This window comes from Cyprinodon tularosa, unplaced genomic scaffold, assembly GCF_016077235.1.
Source record: "Cyprinodon tularosa strain WSP-4 unplaced genomic scaffold, ASM1607723v1 ctg294, whole genome shotgun sequence".
NCBI classification, from domain to species: Eukaryota; Metazoa; Chordata; class Actinopteri; order Cyprinodontiformes; family Cyprinodontidae; genus Cyprinodon; species Cyprinodon tularosa.
This window is the reverse complement of record NW_024039001.1, coordinates 1,340,797-1,366,148: the sequence shown is the minus strand read 5'-3', so window position 1 is coordinate 1,366,148 and position 25,352 is coordinate 1,340,797. Positions and strand designations below refer to the sequence as shown.

The 25,352-nt window shown below is 36.6% G+C and overlaps 1 protein-coding gene across 2 annotated transcripts in view; it reads left to right on the top strand.

Annotated features, from left to right (window-relative positions):
- LOC119787324 (collagen alpha-1(XVIII) chain-like) overlaps positions 1-25,352 on the top strand; it is an 88,086-nt gene that overhangs the window by 31,865 nt on the left and 30,869 nt on the right. For both annotated transcript variants that reach the window (XM_038291122.1, XM_038291123.1), the window contains exons 3-7: positions 11,962-12,209; positions 12,313-12,483; positions 13,838-13,969; positions 19,250-19,324; positions 22,469-22,561. In XM_038291122.1, coding sequence (XP_038147050.1) covers positions 11,962-12,209; positions 12,313-12,483; positions 13,838-13,969; positions 19,250-19,324; positions 22,469-22,561 — 719 coding nt within the window. The remainder of the gene's footprint in view (positions 1-11,961; positions 12,210-12,312; positions 12,484-13,837; positions 13,970-19,249; positions 19,325-22,468; positions 22,562-25,352) is intronic.

The following is a 25,352-nucleotide window of genomic DNA, read 5'->3' as shown; positions in this document are numbered from 1 at the left end:
ACCAAAACATCCGTTTCTACACTTTCTTTGTTCTCCTGATGGCTCATCTCAAATTCCAAACAGGACTTTGTATAGTTTTCCTACTTCTACCTTCCAAAAGACAGATTAATAGCTGTTATATCGACAACTTATTTAACCTTTGCAGTCTCTTCAAGTCCTTCATAGTTTACATACAAATCTTGACATTATGTTGCATCCAGGTGTACCGTTTGCTCATCGTATAATCTATGAATGTAATAAGTTGTTCTAGATTTGCACTACATGGCGATTTTTCAAATCCCTTGAAATAGAATGCAACTCAGTGTACTTTATGAAAGGAAATGTTCATTTTCACAACTAAGCTGCTGATTCACTGTCGGAAAGCTGTATGCATCAACATTTTCTTTTGTATACACTTTGTGTATACAAAATCACAATAAAGTTTGACTAACTAAGATTTTAATTAGGAGCTTTTGGTGCTACAGGTATGTGTGTCGTTTCTAGATTTTTGTTAAATCTCTTTTGGACTCTGATCAAATAAAGCTCAATAAAATCCTAATGATAAAAGAAAGATAAGTATTTTCTTTTTAACTAAAAGGTTTTTTTCCAACTAAATATTAATTATACATCAAATAAATGACTGAAAAGTTGTGATCCTAACTATATCAAGAAGGTTGGAATAGTTAATTGTAAACACTTTAATGCCTGTTGGGGCTATACAAGTCCCTACACACACTGATTTCTTTGAATTAAAGCCACTAAACATATGTTTCATCGAGCAGAATGTTTCCCTTTGGTGGGATCATGAAAGGTTTGGTTCTTCTGGAATTTCCCTAATAACATTTAACTTTGGGGATTTGTTTCCTTTAAAGTTAACCCTAATTGCTTTGAGTTTTATTTATTTACTTTCCAATGGTGTGTATTAACGACCCATGCCTGAACAATCAGACTCCCCACTCAAAACTTTCATACCTACATTTGTGACCAAAGCCCTTAGCAGGGGTTAACTGAGGATTTGGAGCCTAGCTTAAGTTTGTCAGCACTGCAGCAAGGCCAGAACTATAATTTATCACAGAAGACTGATATAAGAAAGCCAAATTTGGATGTGATTGGTAGTGATGTCGCGGGCTGAGGCACTTTAATGCAGACAAGATTTTCCGCTGTTCTGAAGTTGGTTGTAATTTAACTTTGTCATTTTCTGCAGCTGCATAGAGTGCACCGATGGTACGCCGAGAAACCAGCCTCAGCCAGTAAATGTGATAAAAGCGTTTGATAAACAACACTTTCTTCTCTCAGTGTGATTTAAACTTTTTATTTGAAATATAAGAGAAAAGGGTTAAACAATTGCTGTTGTGATAAAAAGAAATTTTGATGAAAAACATCGTTGGACTTGATCAAAGCAGTAATATTTTCTTTAACCAATGAAGTGAATTAATGTTCCTTTAGATTATTTATATATATATATTTATAATCTGCAGAATCTCTCACAACTAGCTGACAATTAAAAAGCTGTTTAGTTTATGAGTTCGTCAGAATGTTAGTTTATGTTTGTTGATTTACACACAAAACAAGATGGATTAGTTTTAAATCTCAGAACTTTCAAGAAAAAAAAAACAGATTTTTATCTAACGCAGGCAGCATCCTCCCTTTGGTTAAAATCTCTAATAAAAACATTTGGCACATTTGTTCAGAAAAGGGAAAAATATACCAAGAAATAACCATTAAATTATGTTATTTGTCCCACCATCATTGGTGCCGCTGTATGTACTCCACCCCTTTTGGCAAAGAACAGGAAATGGGACAGAAGAAAAATAGATTTTCTTTGCTAAAAGAGAAGATCTGACTTTAAATATGTTTTAATGCATATATGTGCTTTTCTTGGTAGATCAATGCATATCTGCATTACCTGAAAGCATGTTTCTTCAATTTCATTAAATTCAGTTTATTTATATGGTGCCAATTCACATGTCATCTCAAGGCAACAATGTCAATTCAACCAGATCGCTTGAAAGCGATCCCTCACACTAAGCATTCTTGTAGCGACAGTGGAGAGGAAAAACTCCCTTTTAGCAGGAAGAGACCTCCAGCAGAACCAGGCTCAGTTTCTTGCCTCTCCTATATTTTGAAACACAGATTACATACCTAATTATGTCTCTGTATCCTATAATGTATTTAATCAATATTCATGAGTTTTTTTGTAAATCAAAATGTAATTCATAAGGTTGACAATACAGTAATGCATTGATAAAGGAGGTGAAGAGCGGTTCAGCTGTTTATATTCAGCTGTTTATATTTCATAGCAACCATCAAGGGTTTATCAGTTCTGTAAACTTTTTATAGATTGTTCTACTTAAAGGTTTCCATATTCACTGTGAGAATTTGCTAAAAAGGAATAATTCATATGAATTAATTTTCTAAGCAGAGACCTGTGGAGAAGGATGCGTCTTATTGCTGACAGTCTGAGTCACTCCCAGTTAACTAACATCAAATAACTCCACCATTTTGCTAACTTCCAATGTATTGGGATGTTTTCATGCCATAACAGAGAACAGACTCGTCTTATAATTTGAAAGCCACATTGGGTAACTTCCCATACTGCCTCATCCCTGCTTGCATTCCCAGCATATGAAGGACTCCTTTGTAACTGTACTACTTACAGCTTATACTGTAGGTATATTTTGAAAGAATTTACAGCACTGAGATGGTCTCCTAGATAAACTATAATTCAAAGGAGTGGAAGGATGAGCTGACAGATGATGATGTAAATTCTTGGAGGGGAGACGGCTCTTGTGTTGATGGCAACCAAGCTTTGAAACAGTAGGAGACATTTTTCATTTAGCAAAACAGTCTTCACAAGATCCATCCTCATGTGTGGCTCATGTGGTTCGCTTGCAGCAGTAAGGTGCTTGCGACACCATGTAATCTTCTTCCCTATTGGGATCAGTAAATGGAGGCAATATAGAGAAAACTTCTGTTTTAGATGAAAACTTCTCGAAAAGGCTGTATTGAATTTAGAAAATCTGGTAGCTGGCTTGAACTTATTTTCAGCATGTGTTTCTGTTTCTGTGAACAAGAATGCTACTCTGACAAGTGCCACTCTGGCAACACATGTGAGCTAGCCAAAATTTCTGAGATGGAAATGATTCCCATTTTTCACCAATATTGCTGCTTAAGTTTTTATGGTGGGCTTTGTTTTGACCGTAGATTGATATAAAAGAAATTCAATGAATGAATGAATGAATGGATGGATGGATGGATGGAAGGAAGGAAGGAAGGAAGGAAGGAAGGAAGGAAGGAAGGAAGGAAGGAAGGAAGGAAGGAAGGAAGGAAGGAAGGAAGGAAGGAAGGAAGGAAGGAAGGAAGGAAGGAAGGAAGGCCTTCAACCAATCAGTATTTTTGTTTTAATAGCAATAATCCCAAGTAGCTTTACCCTTCAGACTGCAGTGTAAGTAACCTTCAGCCTGAGTAAAAACAGTTTAAAACAGTACTAAATAAAAATTTTACTTCCATATATCCTCTTTTAACTCCCTGTGATGGTAATCTAAGTGTTAATAAATTGACTAAAGGGTCTGTTATCTCTCTCTTCATTCTCTGGCCAGAAAACCTCACTTGAAATGTTCTATGACATCAACATTGTAGCAGTGTAACAGCTCAGTTCATATTTTGCAATGAGACAGACATCTTTGAGGATACAGCCGAAAGTTGGTGGCTGATCATTCTAATAAAAATTTGCTTCAACGGTGGTTGATTTTGATGCCAAAAAGTGCCAACAACTATTTTTTTCTTTATTCTGATTTTTTGTGATGTGATAGAAAGAAAAAAAAAACATCTTGAAAGTGTTGCATCTCTATCTTTATGGATAAAAGCAACAGAATGTTTTCAAATTGTGAATCTCAGGCCTCAGTCTCCTGCATATTTATGTGTCTTCAAATCAGATTCAAATAAACACATCATCTCATTAGCATGACAAGTGTGACGGAAGCCTAGTAAACACCGATTGTTTTAAGCCAGGTGTGTAGCAGAAGGGAAACACCTTCAATATAATGGAAAGAGGCTCTTGTAAACCAGAATATACAGCGCAGGAAACTACTGCATTATAGAATATACTAGATTTCTTTAAAACTAAATGTAATATCAACATTGCATGTAATACTGACAGGCTGTAAAATGGTTTTAAACATTGAAGAATGTCTAAAGTCATCAGAAAATAGACAGCCAACCGTGAAAGTTATTCAAATTTTTAAAATATAAAAAAGAAATGTTCAAAGACTTTTAACGGGAGTAAAGTATTCTAGTTCCTGACATCAGGCAGAACAGATGACTTCATGTCTGACAGGGTTTTTTCCTTCCTTTGGACTGATGCAGACTTGGCACCTAAGCTCTATTCAAACACAGCAGCTTTGTGCTGAATGAGGTCTCGCGCATGCAAAATATACATTTACAATTTTGAAAACCCAGCTGTGTGGTCTTAGCAGTTTACCTACAGCTACTCAAGCTTCTTCCAATTCATCACTGCCAAGATTTCCTCAGCTCTTTCAGTCTAAGGGAGTTCCTGTTAAGTGATGGCATTTGAGACACCTATTGTGCAGCACAAATTAGATATTTATAGTTAGAAAGAAATAAAAAAAAATGCTTAATGCCCATCCTAATATTACCTCTACTGATCTGCCTAAAAAAGTGCTTGAGCCTCTGTTAAATATCTCAATTCTTGATTCACTGTTACGTCACCCACTAAGTCCCGCATGAGAATGAGTGTTTCATGAAACTTTATTAGCACCATTAGCAGTTGTTTACCTAAAAAGCTTTTAGTCTGAGTAGCAGTTAGAGTTCCCATTAGCTTAAGTAGTAGGAAAATTAAAATAAATCCTAAAATGGGTCCAGAGAGATGCATCAAGCTGTAGACGCTTACCGGTATCAACAGATTCAAGTTAACAGGAGTCATCTGCATAGTGGGACTGCTTCTTATAAATTAGACTGCTCCGATATCATTGTTTCCTACATATTACTGTCATGTTGTTGATAAAATATACATTTCTGCCTGTTGAGCAGAGTTAACTTAATTAATTTACTCAAAAACATAAGAACAAATCGGGTCTTTGTGGGACTCTGCTCATAATGAAGATTTATGCATAGCTCTGTGTACTTCTTTCATATAATATATGTTTGGATCTCAATAAATAATTAGACAGCTATATTTTCCTAATTCTTAAAGCTTGTTGTCCAAGTTGTCCTTTTTTCCCAGGAAAAGGGAGTCTACCCAACTAAGAGTATTAAGTCATTCAGTGATTTACAGCCTTAATCCCAAGAAAGCAAGGCTTCAATGAGAGGTCCTTACTGTAACCCACTTTTGCTGTGTTCCAGTGCAGGTGGTGCACAAACTCATCCAAGCATGATTACTTGTAGTGATCACACCCTGACCCAAATAAGTTTTTCACTGCTGATGCTCTGCAGGCTCTTTGTTTTTTTTTTGCTTTGTTGAACATCATCAGAATAATATCCCTGTTTGCCAAACTCGTTGATTATAATCAGTTGATATGTCATCAATTCAACAATAGAAGTGGGACAGACACTCCCAGAAACTCTCACGAAGGTCATAGGAACTTCAACAAACCCAGAGTCTCTAGCCTAATTTTTATGGCGTTCTGTTCAGTTGTTGGGTTTCTGACTCAGAGGAGCAACATCTGCATGAAGTCACTCTGAAGAGCCACAGCTAAAAGTGTTGAGCTGAGCTGTGGGAAGTTTGGCAGATGCGCTTTGGAAGCATTTCAGCACTGCAAAGAAAATTGAGTAAAGTGCATGTCCAAGAAACAAGGCTGCCAACAAGCCAGTCACTAGTTCCTGATTCCAGTTTTTTTTTTTTTTTTTTTTTTTTCAGAATCAGATATCGGTCAAAGAGGACTTGGGAAATATTTCCCACTTCATCTTGAACTAGAATAGATTGTACTGTATCAGCATAAATATCTGAAGCAAACTAAACTTGCAAGGAAAAAGCTACAGTACACTTGTAAAAAAAAAAAAAAAAAAAAAGTCAATATAGTCTATTTGCATTTCTTTGGATACCAGTCATACCCTTTATAGCCTCCATAATTAATAATGTTAATGCAGTTGATCTCTTATGTTTTTGTTGTTATTTAGAAAAAAAATATAATACATGTTTTATGTGCATTTTTGTAGCCTCCCTCTTTCTTTGGTACTTGTATATCAAAATAAAATGCAGTGCCACAAAAATAAACTAATAGGTTAATTGTAGTGCTATTTGTAATTTGATCCCAGTATGAATCTAGCTGTTTGCTGAAAACCTTTATTGGAAACTAATCCAGAGAGGTTAGGGGATTAAGCTGTGGAGAACATATCCCAAACTTTGAATATCTTACAGGGGATTAGTACTCCACAAATCTATTTTTGTAAAAGAGGGACAATAACTTGTGGAGGAAAGCCTCAATATGTTTATTCTGTGGTCTTCCAGCTATTTAGATGACACTGTGAACATTTGACAGTAGGTGCTCAGTTATAAGGAGACGTAAAGAAAACATGGCAGACTTGCCTCTTTTCATCTGGATCAAACCATATGATATCCTTGAGGCAGTGTAATATTTGAGAATGTTTTTCTTCACAAGGGACAGAACAGTTGACTAGAGTTGATGGAAAGTGAGATTTTTCTAAACACTGAGCAATCACAGAGGAAAATCTGTCAGAGGCTGGAAAAGACTTGAAACATTTGAACATATGCAAATTAAACGCAATAATATTAAATACAATGGTTATGAAACAATAACTGACAGACAAAAAGTAATGCACAAACAAACATATTTTGTACACCCATTTATAAATACTTATTAGCAGCATCCGTGTCATGATGTGGTGCTATCATGTCCAACCCTTCATTAAATTATTATTTTAATTTTTAAATACATTTAAAATGTTCCACTGTTAAACATTGGGTTGCTTAATGAGAAAAACTAATCCAAAGCGGTACACCACAGAATCGTTTAAAGAACTGGCCACAATGAGTTTGATATTTGGGACGATGGAGATCCCTTGACTGGTATATATTATGTAAATCCACAGCAGCATTTGCTTAAACATTGACATTAAACATTTTGGGAGTTTTTCCTTCAGTATAAAGATCTTATAAATAAAAAATAAGTATTGGAAAAAAAATTCATAAACTGTCTGTGTGAGGGAATGAGCCAGCCAAGCATGAGGAGACAGTGGTGATTATCAAGAAAAACGGGTTTATTTCCCCAAAGTAACAAGAATCCAAACAATAATGACAGGGCCCTTAAAAGAGGTCAAATGAAGAGACTAACTTAAGGCAAAAAAAAAACCCTCAAACTAACTACAGATACAAAACTGACCTGACACACAGCAAACAAAGGGGACGTAAATAATGGCTGATCAGACCAGACTGACACACTGAGCAAGAGGTAGGGGAAACTTATACTCAAATTTCATAAAAATAACTTAACAGTAAGCTTAAGGATTGAACTTAGATTACGAACAACTAAACTAACAAAATGAGCAAGTAACAAAAGCAAAAGAACAAAAAGATTATGTAGCATATTAAAATGTGAACTCCATGTTCCTACCCAATTGTGGAACTCCAGACAGTACCAACCAATTCAGTGAGTGCCAGCCACAGTCCTTTCCATTATACAGTAAGATAGGTAAGGATACACAAGGGTATAATAGGCCATGATATAAATTGAGAAGACAGAATGGCTAACTCTCCCTATTATACCAATGGATTTGTTGATCTTCCACAATCAACCTGCCCTTTTTCTAACTTAAACTTTCATCAATGAGAACTCCCAAGAATTTTGTAGAAGATAGCTTTGGTAACCCAGCAGATCGAATTTTAATTAGAGTTAAATCTTTATTGTATGACTTTCTGTCACTTAAAATAATAGAATTAGATATTTTAAATTTAAACCATTTAGCTTATTGTCAGCTAGCTAAGCATCGCTGTTGTTCATCAATGGAATAAAGTTTGAGTATGACAGAGCTGGTGTTGTTTCATAATGGGAGAAAGCATATGTTTCACATTAGGCAGGTCACTTATGTAAATAAGGAATAGCAGTGGTCCAAGAATGGACCCCTGGGGAACTCCACATTGTCAGTTAGCTCATCCTGAGAGGTAGCCCTTAATGGAAAGAAATGTAGATCTATTTGAAACATAATTCTATAACTATTTATAAGTGGCATTTCTAAAGCTCTAAAGCTTTTGAAAAGTCTAAGAAGATACCTCAAGTCAACTCTTTACTTTATAGAGCAGAAGCAACTTTTTCAACGAAGTAAAGACATGTAAGTGGAATGATTTCTGTGAAAACCATATAAGTGATTAAAACAAAAAATAGCAGGAGAGCCTTAATGGATAATTATTATTTTTATTAACAATTTTTATCTTTTGTTTCTGAAAAGCCTGCAAAAATAGATATGGGTCTATTAGTGACGTGGGATGCATCATCAGCTTTGTACAGAAAAATAACCTTAGCAACTTTTTTATAGAACATAATGATTTAGATCAAACAACATTGTTTTGTTAAAATACTGCTTAGAGGCGCCTTATTTTTTCCATGTTGAAACCTGGAATAGAAATAACAAATATAAGCAGGTAGAGCAATAACCTTGAAATACATACAGCTGTGAATTCAGTGAACGATGGCTCATGGCATACCTGTTCTGCAAACTTTGTTAAATACACCAAAACTGGCAGTTTTAAGTTAAAAAATGCCATTTAGCACATTGGCATAACACATTTTAAAGCAGTGGAAGCTACACACCAGAACAGTTTAACATACATGTTGTTTGGATGTTTTACTAGCCACCACCTGCATGGTTTTAAGTGCAATTAAAGTCTTCAGACCCCCATTCACACATGGAAGTCCTAATGATGTAACTGCCAAATCAAGTCAGTTACTACTGCTTTCCTTATTTTTCGTCTCTGTCCCCCCACTTCACACACGGATAAACACGCACCGTACGCCAAGTCTAATTTTGCAGGAGCTGCCACTGTGCAGCACGTGTGCAGTGGTGCAGTCTAATGCTTTCCAGGTGCTCAGGATATATAACATGCTGCTCAGGCATGCAGAAAGAACAGGCCATTGTTTCAGAGGGTCTTCCTTATAAGGAGATCCAGGTGTGGAGGAAAGTCTGAGGAAGAGCTGCGGTGATTAAGGGTTTGTAGTGTGCCTGTATATCTTTAAGAGGAATAACGGCTACTGTTCAAACACTCAGGGAGGAAAGAATCTGTAGCAGTTAATTTAATAGAATATAATAAAAGGGATTTTGGCATTGGAAAGATGGAAACTCTTTCTTGGTTCACTGGTGAACATTATGGGGAGCAACCAAGAAATTGTCAAATGTCTCCTGAATGACTCCTGAAGTTGGACATGAAGATGCTTGGATTAGGTTAAGACATCGGTCTGTGCGCTATGATTTGATCAGAATGGCAGGGTCGAGAAAACACCACATAGTTAAATGAAAAATCCATTTCAACATCCAGCTTCCACACTAGATGTGATGAGTGATCAATGGGGGATAAACTGGTAGCAACAATCAGTATGTGCACACTAAAACTAATATACAACTCACCCACCTTGGATTCACATTTAGCTTTGAAAACAGTTTGTTGGCATTATTTTGGGAACACTTTCTCTCTTTGTCTTTGAAAATTTCTCTAAATCTTTCATATTTTCAGGATGACTGATGTCTACAATAATTTTCAAGTGACTGTAGAGTATTTCTGTTTCTGTTTTTTTTCTTATTTCTGAATTTGCGGTTCCAAAATTGTGCAATTTGTCTAGTGAAACTAGTCAATGGTTGGTTTTGACATATACTTGGACAATGCTGGATACATTTATTAACTCTGTATCCTCAGGTTTTCCAGTAAAATCTTGAAGAAGTTTTAAATAAAACTGTAATTGCCCCAATTCCAGAGTTAAAGAGGAGCTTTATTTGACCTCAAAACAGTAGATGGTGAAAACAAGGCCTCTATCCGCTCAGGCACTTGAAGAAAATGCAAGCAACTGACAACCCGTGTCAATCACACTAAGTGCTAATCAAAAATTATTTCAGCCTTTTAATGCTGCTGACAGCTTCCTAGCATTCTTGCTGACCATTCTGTTTACGGCAATGTTAAGAAAAGTAACATTCAGTTGTTAAGTTTTACCATTTCTGTAAAGTCTGAAGTTTGAACCTTTAATGCAAGTAACATGTTTTCCTAGAGGTATGATATTCTAAGCTCCTCTTAGATGTGTAAACCATCACACAGTCCAAAAAGTTAAACTTTTGTCTTGTCTGTCTTTACAAGATTTTCCCCAAAATCACGGATCCAAAAGAGTTTTTGATTATTGTAACACTGTGTTATTTTTGACAGCATTGGTTTTCACTTTGGAAGTTGGGAGCCATTTTCCCATGTCTCTTTCTTATTGTTCAATTATAAACTCTGACTATATCTGAGGTAAGCGAGGCCTGTAGAGCCTTATTCTGCGTTCTCTTGTGACCTCCTGGATGAGTTGCTCATGTGCTTTTGAAGTAAATTTTGTAGGCCACTCAGTTCCTAGAAGGTTCCCCTCTGGTTTGTGTTTCTATGAGTTCAAATGTCTTAAAAATGTATATTTTAACCCCTTAAATACATAGATGTCAATGAGATTTTTTCATTTGTTGTTGGATCTCTTTAGATTTAGGTCTAATTAATTGATAGCATGTTTTAGTATTTTGTCTTGTCTAGTGAATCTGACCAATGAATAATCATAGTTTCTGCATATTTTCACTCAGGTTTATTTGTACTTGGAGGTTTGTATTTAAACAATTTGAAAATAGTTTTTTCTAATCATTCATAGTGACAGATTTGTGAGACCAAAAATAAAAAACAAGAAAGAAAAAAAAAGGTTTTTCAAGGAACTGTAAAATTGAAAAATCTACAGAAAGCTACCAATTCAAAGAAAAAGGCACATTAATATTAAGAATATTAATAATTTCTCTCTTCAAAACATTCATATTAAATTATGAAAGTTTCATAGCAGAATATATTCAAGAAAAAAATAATTCACCTATATTCACCTGTGTGCAGACAGATTTTAAAGACTCTTCAAAAAGAAGGTGAGATACTAAGCAGAGGATGTCAATAAAATCAAAGGTTCAATACATTACTTATCACTTATTATAATTGCAGGTAATGATTCCAGTAGTTGATTAAGGTGTAGCTCAGCATCTCTTTTTTAACCTCATTTAATAATATGATTGATTATTTTAAAAGAAATTAAATAAAAATTCACTTTTAGAAGAAAATAATAAAGAAAATATAAATCAGTTCAGATATGATGATAATTCTGTTGTTTTTATTGATTTGTACTAAATAGCCTTACTATTTCACAATGCCTTTTTACTATTATGCAGTAATGTGCACAGTATTTCCCCAATGATTTATCTTCTTTGGGAACGGTTTTGGTGGCTTTGGTGGTGCACTGGTTACCGTGCTTGACCAATGTATGGAGGCCTTAATCCTCGACATGGCCGACCTGGGTTTGAATCCCACTTTTGAATCTTTACCAATGTTTCCCACTCTCTCTTGTATCCCCTTTCCTGCAGCCCACTGTACAAAAAAAAAGCCAGTAGTGCCTCAAAAAGACCTCAAAAAATAAAAACAGCTGGATATGTTTTAAATGCTGCATTTTGTTGCACCATTCCCTAAAAGCATGAATGAACGCATATTTCCCCAGCTACTATGAATGGCATCATTTTGTGCATTCTAGTGATGAGAAAATACCAATCCAACCTCCACATTCTGCAGTCTAAAGTTTCCATTAGATCCTCATCATTTTTCCATGTGTCTGCAGTGCGCTTCTGTGCAGTTTTTTGTTCAACCAGTTTGTTTTCTTCTGGGTAAAAGGTGTTCAAGATGACCTCTAATGAACTCCAGTGTTTTCTTTTTCTCCTCCACTTACACACTGTGCACTTCCTATGTTTGATTTGTGGCAGACCGCGGTTCTCAAAGCGCCTTGGACCTGACAGAACTGATCGGCGTTCCCCTCCCCCCATCGGTCTCCTTTGTTGGGGGGTTCGAAGGCTACCCGGCCTACAGCTTTGGCCCAGATGCAAACGTTGGCCGCCTCACAAAGTCGTTCATCCCAGACCCATTCCATTATGACTTTGCCATCGTGGTGACAGCGAAACCGACTACACGGCGTGGTGGTGTGCTTTTTGCAATCACAGATGCATATCAAAAGGTGAGACATTTTAACTTTTGTGTTTTTATTAGTCCTGTTTGAAAAATTTGAGCAATCTGGGCCCATTAGGTTGATGTCTGTATATTTTGCTTGGATTGCTAAGATCGTGCAGTTGGGTGTAGCCCTGTCAGAGGTAGAAGATGGTGCCCAGAACGTCATATTGTACTACACAGACTTGGAAACGAGAGGTGGAACCAGAGAGGCTGCTTCTTTTAAAATGGGAGACCTGACAGGACGATGGGCAAGGTTCACTCTGACTGTGCAAGGTGCAGAGGTGAGTTGGAACAACCTGTTTGTTGGAACATATATTTAAAACTCCATACTTTTCTTTATAACATTAAGAGACACTTTTTCTAAGTTCTGTAATCATTATAAAGTGGTCTTTCTTTGTTTTAATTATTTTTCATGCCTTAAATGAATATGGATATTTTCAGGTGGAAATTCCATATTTTCTAATGAGATTTCAATTTACTAACCTTCAAAATACCAGTAAAGAGGTTCTCCCTTTCCATCATTTTAACACTATCTAAATTCTTTACAATTCATTAGAATTCAGCATTTATCCAGCAGCTTTAGACAGATGCTTGATATGTTCTTTAAATGAGAACTTTACCAACAATTGACCTGTAACCACAAGTAAGAATTCACTTAAAGCTGGAACAAGCCCATGTTTCTTTTTTTTTTTTTTTAGAAAATAAATGGGTCCGAGTTTTAGGCGACAAAATATAGAAGAAGGTTAAACAATAGATATAAAGATTATAAAAGGACAGTTTCCTTTTAGTAAAGTGGCCAAACTTATGCAAAGTCATAGCTGAACTATGCACCCCTTTATCTCTAAGGAGTGATTAATTTGAGAGATTTTTCATAAATATATTGCAATTTTGAAGAAAAATACTAGGATTATGTTTACATCGTGCCCTATATCACATATCATTTTAACTAGTATTATTAATTCATTGTGTTATTGAGCTGAGCAGGGGGTGGAGGGTAGAGTTAGGGTTGGAAATTAAGTTCAAAATCATAAATAAGAACTGGTTCTCTCTTTAATAACATAGTGGGAATAACTAGGTAGTTGAATGTGGGAGAACGATGATGAGAGATGTAAAGTCATTGTTGAGTTGATCCATTGTTTTCTTTAGCCAAAAATAGTTATGTAATTTAGATCTTTCACAAAGCAAAATGTTTCCATCAGAGACAACATTCATGGCCCATGGCAATATTTCATCATAGTAAAACATTACCATAGAACCTGATCTGGGTTTAGACTGTTGTCTTGCTGATGTATCCTGCTTCTCTTTGTAAGCCTATGTCTTCCAAAGTATTCCAGACTAGGTCCTTTCTGTGCTTCCCTCTGTCTCCTTAGTGCACATCAATCAATCAATCAATCAATCAATCAATAAATCAATCAATCAATCAATCAATCAATCAATCAATCAATCAATCAATCAATCAATCAGTTAATCAACCACCTGACCAATTGCTCCAAAGTCAAAATGAAGGTCATCTGATGTTTTCTGTAAATACACAATCATATCTAAAATGAACTGGACTCTGGGACCTAATCTACATAAGTTTGTTATGGGTTTTTGTGATATAAGCTAAAATTGCCTTCTCTGGTTTCCATTTAGATTCGTCTCTACATGGACTGTGAGGAATACCACAAAGTGGCTTTCTCCAGGAGCGCCCAACCTCTGACGTTCGAGGCCAGCTCAGGGATCTTCGTGGGGAATGCCGGTGGAACGGGCCTTACTCGGTTTGTGGTGCGTCTTCATTCCCTGTTATCAACCTGTGTGCATGAGTGCAAAGCGAGGCTACTATCTACCCATCATTTTTAGTAACAGGACCTCCCTGCTCTGTCTTTTCTCAGATGTGTTTGACAGCTAGTGATCCAGTTAGTTTATTTCCTCATTCCTGGTGTCAGTGCGATTGGATCAGTGAGTTCATGATGACGATTGAATCCAGAGCTAGTATGAAGAGGCAGATGTGATGTTTGGGTGGTTGTCTCCTTTTTTTTATGTGAACACAGTCATCTTTGTTGGCAGCTTTATGACCACCGCCAGAGACCACAAAATGAAAGACCACATGTGTCTGAGTGCTGTCTTCTCCGATGAGAGCTTATAAATGGAAAGCTGTTTGTGATTTGTAGGTTTGAAATACAGCTAAGCTCCACTGTTGTCTCTATTGGCCCATATTGAATGTGAGTGGAGAGTTGAAAATGGACCTAATCACTGATGAATATGTGAGCACGGAAAGCCCCTCTCCCCATAGTAGTAGTAAAAAATGCTCCAGAGTTAAGCTTGTTAGAAGAAGTGGAGCAGGTGCAATATATTTAGCTCTGATTGTTAATGTAAAGGAGAATATAACAGCAAATGTTCAAAAAATTGGTCAACAAATATCTGATCTATTATCAGGATTAATTCTGGTTTTCAAGGCCCTTTCTTGAAGATCTTTAGTTTACATTTTGATAACAGAAATAATCTCTCTTCAGAACATTTTTAAATTGTTTAAAAACCTTTGGTTCATCCCTTTGACTCTTTGTCTGCACATCCTATCCCTCCCTCTGGTTTCAGGTTTTTATTTTAAATCAGACTCCAATAAAGTCATTTGCAATAATTGTTCAGTTAATGTTGAATGTCTGCTTTTTAGAAGTAGGACCAACTTGGACCCACTAGGTGTGTTTGATTACAAAGGCTACATCCTCCAAGCACCTGGTCTACTTGGACTGGGTCCTTCGACGTCCGTGGAAATAAGGAGGCTGGAAGAGTTTTGGCTGTGCATTCAAACACGTCCAGCCTTCTCTGGCATTCACCGCCTGTACGCTCTGTCGCCCAGCAAACGTAACAGTTGACACACAAAGCATGAAGGGAATGAATCCCAAACTTCTTACTACTGTTCTGGGTGCTAGTTACCTTTTCAAGGAGCTTCAGCAGCACTACCATTGTCACAAATATCATATTTTTAGTCTTCACACTGCAGATATACTAGAATCTGTTCTTAAATGTCAGCCAAACCCATTTGTACAGGCACGGATAAAACCTTTCAATAAACCAAACATCACACACCACATATCTGAGTCAATAACCATTTAAAGCAACTATTTTTATTAATTTCAGACAGAAATATTCACATACTTGTATTATATTAAACTGCACTTCAAATATTCACCACTGTTCTGAGCCAAGTACCTTTTTCCTCTGAGCACGGAGCAGCCGGCTTGCTTGGACCCACGATGAATCACGGGATACCAAAGGCTACGTAGGATACACCGGACCCATCCTTCAAAATGTGCAAAAAGAGGGCTGCATTTGTTGGCCGCATAACAAGGAGTCTTCCTATCCGAACAGACCTTGGCGCTGTGCTATGACGTAATCGGCAGATGAATCTGGCCTTGGGAGGACGCAGCTCATTAATTCAAACTCATCATAAGTCTAAAGCTTGGATGTTCGGACATGGCTGCTTCCTGACGTTTTGCTGTGGAGCAGGTTTATGTGATGGGGAAAAAAAACAAAACAGATAAGCTCTTAGTGGAAAAGGAGAAAGAAAAAGTTCCTATAAAACTTTTTACATCATTAATATTTTATTAGAGACCACTGAGAGGCATTACAAAAAAAAGCTTCTGGGAACCGAGGAGGGAGTTTGTTTTTATCAAAGGCTCCTTATTGATCGTCTTTTGGCTTTAAAGAGTTTAAAAATGTCAAAATGCTTTTGTCTACTCCATGAGTTGGCCAGTTTTTTTTTTAAATCTTTTCTTAGTCGTTTTTGTTATTCAGCAATTGATAACAGTTTGATCTTTTACTCTCATCTCATCTAAAACTGAAGGAAAATTATAAATATCTTCTCACTGCATACCAACGGAAACTTCTTCATGTTATCGCATATTGAAATAGAAAACAGTGTTTGCCATTAATTTGACTTTTTGTGAGAGCTGTGAACCAGTCATTACACTGCTAATGAACTGGGACTGACCTGCTGAATGGATCCACTCCCTTTCGGGGAGATTTTTATGTCCTATCATTGCTGCTATAACATTTCTATTCCTACACATCTCCTCAGAGTAAGCCATGTCTTTCATCACTCCCATGCCTCCCTACATTCAGACAAAGAGGAGCAGTGGTGTCTATGCAGCTGTTTGGTGTTTGCATTGGCTGCTCTGTCAGAGATAATCTCTCTGAGAGCAATAACAGACCCCATTCAGCAGCAGCTCTCTGCAGTCATATTCTCACTCATGGCTTTTGATGAACACATAGGGAGTTAAAAAAAAACAACAATGAAAACTCCAACTCTGACTTGGACTTACATATGGCCTTAGTCTCTGGAGTTACATTGAGTCAGTCTTTGTGTGCAGCACTTTATGAGCCATGGTTTGCTGCTGTGGAAAGCTCCTTTTCTTCTGGGCCTTAAAGTGAAAAATGTCTTCCTAGTGTAGAATGGTGAAAAGATAGGAAATTTATAGATTTGCATTCATGTTGTTGCTGTAATCCTATTTTTTAAGGATGGTAATGACACATTTGTTTTGGAAATAAAAAAGAAAGTTCACTTGGAATATTGTTTAGGGAAAATGTATCCGTCCAACCATCAGTCCATCCATCACACAGATCAGCCAGGAGTCATGTTGTCTGATGTGTGGGCTGCAGGATGAGCACTGTTTTCTATTGATGATGAACATTGGATAAAAATGAAAGCACAGTACCAGAAAATATTCCTGCATCTCTTCACTTTTCTCCTCCTGTTCGGTAAATGGGTTATAAATAATCCAGAACTCAATAACTCAGACCGTCTTCTGGCTCAAATCTACTCTACATACCCAGAACCAGAACCAAACATAGAGAAGCTTTTAGTTTCTATGCTCTACTAATCTGGAATAAAATTCCAGAAAACTGTAAAAGTGCTGAATCTTTAAAATGCTTTGAATCATATTAACTTACATGTTTAAAATGGCCTTTGGCTTTTCTATCTAAACATTACTACAATCAAACTTTCCTTTCAAATTTCTATCTATAATTGTATCATTATGTTTTAATAATAATGTTGTATTAATTATTACATTTTTTCTATCATTTGTGATCATTAATTATTTAATTATCTCTATTGCACTGCATGGTTTTGTACTCTCGCTACTATATTGTTGTGTTTCTCATGTACGGCATTTTAAAATGTCTTATTACTGAAATCTGCTTTATGAATAAACTTACTTGCATACTTCTTATTTTTGAAGTAATGGCACAAGAGAATTTTATCTGCAACTAGCTGTACTGTATTATTAAAACTAATGCTTACTTTTCCTTAAACGTGTTTGGGGGCACTTTTAAAATTTCTAAAGTTGATGCAAACTGTAACTGTTGACTCTTCAGTGCACCTTTGCATCTGTGGTTTAAATGAGAGTCTACTATTTTTCTACCTTCATGCAGCCGCTAGCTGTGCTGCAGTTCTGATATTACTTGTGCTAAAACACGCTCAAAGTCACTGCACAAATCAAAAAACACATGCTCCTTATATCTCTTGAAGGCTTCTCAGGATTTTTCTTCTATATATTTTTCAAAATACAATGGAAAAACATTTTCAATGTGGACTGGATGTAGTTTAACATAATATGTCTGTTCTGGATCCCCAGATACAAACCGTGTTATGGATGATTCCATTTAATAAGCTGCACAAGCAAATAAACTGAGTTGCATCTTCACCTGGTATGAAAGAGTGAACTGACGTTTTAAAGCTGTAGAGAGGATTGCGTGGCACATTTAGTTTCAGATGTGTTGTTTACTGCACAAACAGATGTCTGTGATTTGGCTTGCTACTCTGGCTCTTATCCACCCAATCCTCTACTTTTTTTCGATTAGTTCCACCCTTGTCTGTTTGTCATTCTTTGCCACATTGAAATTTCACAGGCACTGCCTTATTAGATTAAAAACAGGTGATTATCTTCTGTTCTTTTCTCTAAACAAACAGGCTTGACTGAATCTCCTTTTTTAAAACCTATGGCTTTGTCTCTACATTTGAAATCCCAAATAACAGTTTAGACCACCGGTTGGCAGTGATCTAATAAAACAACATAGAGACAAGTAGCATTTGCCATCAACTTACATTTATAAATTGTAAGTGTCTGAATCGCCTGTATACCAATAAATACCATTATCTGGGCCACAAAAATATAATTGTAAGGATCCCCTAAAGATTTATCAAAGGGTTTAAATCAATTACTCAGTTTTAGTCAGCAAGAAGTACACAGTGACTGGGACGACCTTTGACCTTTTTTACATATTTTTGGGGTATGCTTCCGTCAGCTATGCACACCAAAAATGAATGTATTTACAACAGTTTAAATTGCAAAATAGCCCAAGCTTCGTCAGACTAAAGAGAGTGTCTGACATCAATTTCAAGCATCCGATTCTGTTAGATTTATGTGCAGATTAATTTGACCATTCAAACTAAACCCCTTCTTTTTATCAATTTTTTATATGTTTAGGCTTGTTGTCCTGTGGAAAGGTGAACCTTGCTGTGAGTCTGCACTGTGGATGGATGGTGTTTTTTTTTTATTTTGCATTTGGGCTAAACCCTTCATGCAATCTCATTAGCTGTGGATTTCTGCACCACCTCCAGAGGTATCACCGGTCTCTATGACCCTTTCCACTTTGTAGCACCTTGGCAAGTTTCCAGAGTGCTTTATTTTTCCTCCACGGCTTTCTCTGTTCTTTATATAGGTCTAACTAAAGGTTATAAACTGTACAGAAGGTCCTCCATAGTTGTATTTTATTTACTTTCACATCTAGATGGCCCACCGTGCCATGAACTCTACTTACATTGCTGTGATACTTAACTGTGATGAACAACCAGCCATTTATAGTTGAGATAACTCTTACTGAGATGGTAGCAATGAAAAAGTCCCATTAGGTGCTTTTTAAGTTAAAGCCAAGCTCTGGTGTTTAGATTTGCTTTTCAAACTCAGTCTAAAACAGATAAAAGGTGTCAAGCATAGAGTGAGCCAAATAATGTTGGTGTAGCATTGATGCTCCCTCTCATTGATTCCTCTTTGTTTCCTGCAGGGTTCCATTCAGCAACTGGTGTTGAAATCAGATCCCAAAGCTCCAGATGACCAATGTGAGGAGGATGATCCTTATGTGAGTCTGCATTTATGAGAACATTCTGCACATTACACTGCTCTAAAAAACAAGAACTCTTACTCCCTCTGCTGATGGGAGGAGAGTATTGCAATATTTTCAAGCTGCCAGAAAGTCATTCTAATTGGTGATGAGCAAATAACTGTTTGGTCGGTAACCTTTTATTTGGATAGGAAGATAAGGGGATTCTATCTGTCTTTTGTATCCTTAGTGAGCAGTTTACATTCTGCAAAATTGCATATTTTTACTATGTCAGTGTGGGGTATAGACCTGTTTTAAAGTCTAAAACATTCAACATTATTTCTTTCGGTAAATAGTTAGATTATTTCCATCTGAGTAATGAGTATGAAATAAACACTTCTAGTTGACAACAGTTTAAGTTCATTTCTTAAATATTTAGTTTGCTTATGCTATATAAAATGAACATATATCTGTACACTGATTTAGAATTTTTGGTTTTATGGAGTTGCTTTTTTACTTTAAGTGGACTCGCTTTCATATGTTTTTAGATTTTTATTCTTTTAATGTCATTACAGTTTAATCATAGTTATTCAATGAGATTTTACCTCTTTTAATATTTAATATTTTGGAGTGGAGCGTTTTAGAATATCACACACAAGAAAAAACAAATAAAAAATAAAAGTTTTGTATTCTTAAGGGAATAAAAATAATCTAAACCAACACAGCCCTGTGTGAAAAAGTGACTGCCACCACACCTAATAAGTTGTCGGAAACAGCCTTTGCAGAAACGACTGCTCACAAGCATTTCTGATAACTTGCAGAGAGTTTTTAAAGAGCTTTGCAGGAATTTTGATCCACTCATCTTTGCAGAATTGTTGTAATTCTCCTAAATTTGGGATCAGGTCCTAGCATCTCAATAGGATTCAGGTCCTGGTTTAGACTAGGGCACTCCACAGACTTCCTTTTGTTTCGGTTTGCTGTCACCAAAAAAGTTGTTTCCATTCGGAGGATTCAGTGTCCTCAATGTCTTTTATCAAAACCAGGTGGACTGGTTTGAGCCCAAAAATACCCAGGCCAAAATTTTCCCCAGTCCAGCCCTGATGACATGCCCCCTAATCATCATTAGCTGTGGAAGCCTCACACTGGGCCTCAAGCTACATGGATTATCTAACTCCCTACTCATTTTTCAGATTCTAAGATCTTGAGTTCTAAAGAAAAGCAAATGCTCCTTTCATCTGAAAAGTGGACTTAGAACAATGACCAAAATGTATGGTTCTTGTCTTAAGTTCAGGAGTTAATTGGCATGACTAATACAACGTTGGTAGGTTGGATGTAGATGTTGTCTGTGAGCAGTGGATCTTGATGCACCTAAATTCATGAATAGATTTTGCTTGACAGTCAAAAGGCTGCTATTATTCCTGTGGCTGATTCAGGTTTTCATTCCACACCTTTGCTCTCTGAATAGACAACCTCTTTAAAACTACCTTTGTATCTTAATATGGAGGATGTACAGTAAATAGTCTTCTCAACATCTGTCTAATCAGCAGTTTTCTTCAAGATTATTTAGCCCATACTACTGTGGCACATGCTTTGACTCCCCAGAGGGCACTTTAGCACTTGTTTTCGTTCCCTAGAGGGCAGTTAAGGACACTATAGCTTGTGTTTTGGCTCCCTAGAAGGCACTTTAGCACATGCTTTGACTCTCGAGAGGGCTCTTTAGCATGCTTTTTGGCTCCTTAGGGGTTATTTTGGCACCACTTTGACTCCAGAGAGCGCACTTTAGCATGCTTTTTGTCTTATATAAGCCTGAAACGGCAACATGTGCGCTAAAGGCTGATTTATACATCAAAACTATGTCGTCTGCATAGATGTCACGGTGAACGCAGAGATGTCCCCGCCCCCCTCTGCTGACACTCTGCTGCACCTCTCCTGAATTGTAGGTGACCACAGAATGTGCCACAGACAGGAGTCCTCTGATTGGTCAAATCTACATCCGCTCTACACTATGCATCTCCTGTTTGGTACCTTATCTGCTTGTTTTGTTTGTATGACCGCAATTGTGGAAAATGCCTCGTGAATTTCGACTAGCTAGAAGAGCGAGGTGCGTGAGAATGCTCAGATCCTTTTTCCACCTGGATCCCTGCTCTTTTTCGCCTTCATGTCCCTCCGCTGTTAGACAAACTTGCCCCCACTTCCTCACCGCCTCGGCCGTATCTAGACGCACAGCTGGTTCCTGATTTTCCCCTTTTGTGTTGTGGCGTGGAATAAACATAGCACAGACCACGCTTTAATATTGAGCATAAATCAAACATTTCTGCGTCATACCTGGGACAAGCTCACTGCAACACACTGCAGATATAGTCAGCCCTTTAGTGTATTAAACCACTATAAAAAAGACCCCTGCCCTAGAGGGTGCTGTAGTACACACTTTGACTCCCGAGAGGGCAATTCAGCACGTTTTAGCTCCCTAGAGGCACTTAAGGGTAGTTTAGCACATGTTTTTCAACTATTGAAAAATGCCACTGTCAATTGCTAAAGAATACAAAAAAAAATAAAAAATAAATGTTTGCAAATTTTGGGATATTTGGAGAATTTTAATTTAGGCTGTTCATTAAATGAAAGACATAACCATCAAAATAAAACATAAAGACTTTAAATATTTTATTATGTAATACATCTAAATAAGTTTAACTCTCTAAAATGAGCAACAAAAACTGCAGAAATGTTTTAAAGTAATCTAGTCATTTTTATTATTTATATCCATTAGAATAGTCTGTTTCATCTAGTAGGTAATTGGCTGTGCCTTTACAAGAAAATTAATTAGCATTTAAGTGTGGAATATTAAATATAATCTCTTTTTAAAGTTCCAGACATTCTGCAATCACTCCAAAGATGGTGCCTCTGGGTTTTAAAAGGGGCTCATCTCTCAAAGCGGATTTTGTGTCAGCAAATTTTTAGAAATTACAGTTAAAGTCTAATTTTAATTTCTGGCTAATGTAGGTGACCTTTATTGTCCTGGGATGATGAAGGAAATACAGAAGCCTCAAGCAGGTTTTTTTGTAAACAGTTTTTTTTTTTCTCTCATGCTCCAGCAAGATTATATCTCTGTCCTGCTTTGTTTTCTTAAATGTTTGAGTTCTGTTTCAATTTCTTTTAATTTTCCTATTCTCATGTTTGCTTCAGGCATCTGGTTTTGGAAGTGGAGATGAAGATTATAAAGACTCAAAGGACACAGATGAAGTTAGGAAGATTATAGAAGAGAGAGAATACCCCACGGTATGTATGCTGAACTTCAGCTTTTTTTCTCTTTCTGTAATTTTACTAAATTGGACCCAAACCAAAGGAAACAGCTATTATCCTTGCGGGTCTGTTGGAAACTGGATCACAGTGATATATGGTACTTTCTGCCAATTCTGTGTTCTCAACGACCCACCACAGGGTGCAGGGTTGACAGACAAGCGGGGAGAGAGCCATGATATTATACATGCAGAAATAGCTCCACAGGGGAACCTGTCGGATTCATTTCAGGAGCTGGATGAAAAGATCGGTATCCATAGCTCAGCGGGGTCTGAAAGAGCCCCTTGTTGAATTAAATGCGGTTACTATGTTTCCATGATAGCTAGCAGGAAAATCTTAGGGTAAAAATTATTCTACAAGTGTAAATCAAAGCAGAGTTTATTTCAAATGTATTTTCAGTGGTAGCAGAGATCATCAGAGTTGCTCTGCCAACATGTCTGGACACTCCCTTTTTCTGTGGCATTGCTAATTGGCTTCTCACATCCCAGAAGGATGAAAAAAAGGATCCAAAATGCGGCCTGGTCTATTTTTTTGTTTTGTTTCTCACGTCTTTTTGAATCTCTTTGATTTTGGGCAAGACGTGTTGCTTGTTATTTATTTATTTATTTATTTATTTATTTATTATCTGTCAGGTAGAAAAATAATGAATGGCTATAACAGGTTAGTTTAATATAATGCATAAAGGGTTTGTAGCATATAGCTGATCTAATACTTGTCCTTGGTTATGCTTCTTTCTATTAGAAAAACCTCTATTGTCCATTTTGAAGGATTTGTAGGTTTTACAGATCTAGCAGTAACAAAGTCTGTATGTGGCTTCTGTAACCAAACTGTGATTTTCTAGAATTTTTTTAATGATAGAATACGTTTTTTAATAATTATATTTCTATACAGGTCCAGGTTGAGTGGGGAATCATTCTCTGTGAATATTAGATTCATATGTTTTAACCGCCGTTAAATGTATGAATCTGTTTGATCTGAAACATTACGGTAAATGTAACAAAACGGAAAAGGAGAAAAAGTAGATTTTAAGGGCAGTGAGCAGAGATGGCAAAAGTACTCACTTTCCGTACTTGAGTAAAAGTACAGATACTTGTGTTAAAAAATACTCTGGTAAAAGTGGAAGTACTGATTAAACTTCTTTACTCAAGTAAAAGTAACAAAGTACAGGCATGTAAATTTACTTAAATTATAAAAATAAAAGTAGAAACCACTTTTTTCATGCCGTTACCTACATTTTAAATGGATGTCTGCCAATAGGACTAGATCTCTGTTGTGTTCATTTTCAATCATCTCGTCGTCCATGCTACTATGCTAACGCCACCGCCACCAAGCTGCAATGATTTGCCGCCAATGAATACCGCCGAATCTGTCGATTCATCTTGTAGTGGTGCGTCAAATGCAACGTAGATTCCCATCCAATTAGATTGAATTTGGTATTGATGACGTGAAAAATAATAACGGTAACTCCAATGAAATGATTCAAAACTAAAGTAACGAGCCAATTTTTTAAAATGTAAGGAGTAGAAAGTACAGATATTTGTGTAAAAATGTAAGGAGTAGAAGTAAAAAGTCGCCATAAAAATAAGTAGTAAAGTAAAGTAAAAATATCAGAAAAATCTACTTGAGTACAGTAACAAAGTATTTGTACTTCGTTACTTCCCATCTCTGGCAGTGAGGCTCATTCATACTACTGTGGCTCATTTGTAGTTTTGCTAACATGATCTTTAAAAATAGAGGAGATGTTTCAAGAAGAACTTTGTGGCATATTTCAGTCAAACACTTAAATCAAAAGCTTTTAAACTAATTTTTCTTGTTTTTCTGTGATGACTGTTTATACTTGTGGGGGGATTTCACATCATACAGGTGTTACAAATGAAACTCAGAAGAAGAAAATCAGAGGAAACCAGAGCACAACCCAACACAGAAAAAAAAAATCCAATAAAAACTTGATAAACAACCAACCAGCAATAGCAAGGACCACGGCGCATCCAGACATACTTCAAGTTAAAACAGGACCTAAACGAAATTTCAAATTTTTATAACCAAATTTCTTTTTGTTTCCTCTAGTGTATACAAAATGACAAAATAAATCTGTCTAAGTCTAAGTGTAAGTCTAAGACCTAAGGTTTGAAGAGAAAAACGGTAACAAGTTAAATCAGATTTTTAAGCAATACATGAAAAATCCTCTGAAGGGACACCAACCAGTTAGGTAATCTGTGAGAATTTCACCAAAGTTCATCCTACTTTCAAGAACTACAGCAACTTGGACCTGATTTATTTGATTAACAAGTGATTGAGACAAAACCCCTCAATTGACCAGACTGACTGATGGGACTGCATGTTAGAAATGTCACTCAGTCAATACGTTTTAGATTATAAACTTCCACAAACAAAAAAGGGCTCTATATGTTACAGGAAATAACGTTAGAAGCACAATTTTCAGATTAAAAAACAGAAGAGTATTCCAACACCGTCCAGTGGCAGGAAGATGAAGCTATCAGAAATCTCCACAAGATTCCTGGGAAGGGAAAGGTGTTTAAATACATTGAAAAGCATAAAAAAGTTGCAGCAAGTCTTGGAGAAAGTGGGGGGGGGGTTGTCTTACTACATGCGCTCCAAGACGTGCAGTCAGCTGTGATTATTGAAACAAAACTCAAACTTTGTGGGTCTTTAGATCAGCTATACATCTAAAGAAGGATGTAGAGGCAGTAAAGCACGGTTATGACTTAATCATACTGTGGGGAGGCCTCCCCTCCTCTGGTGCAGGAAA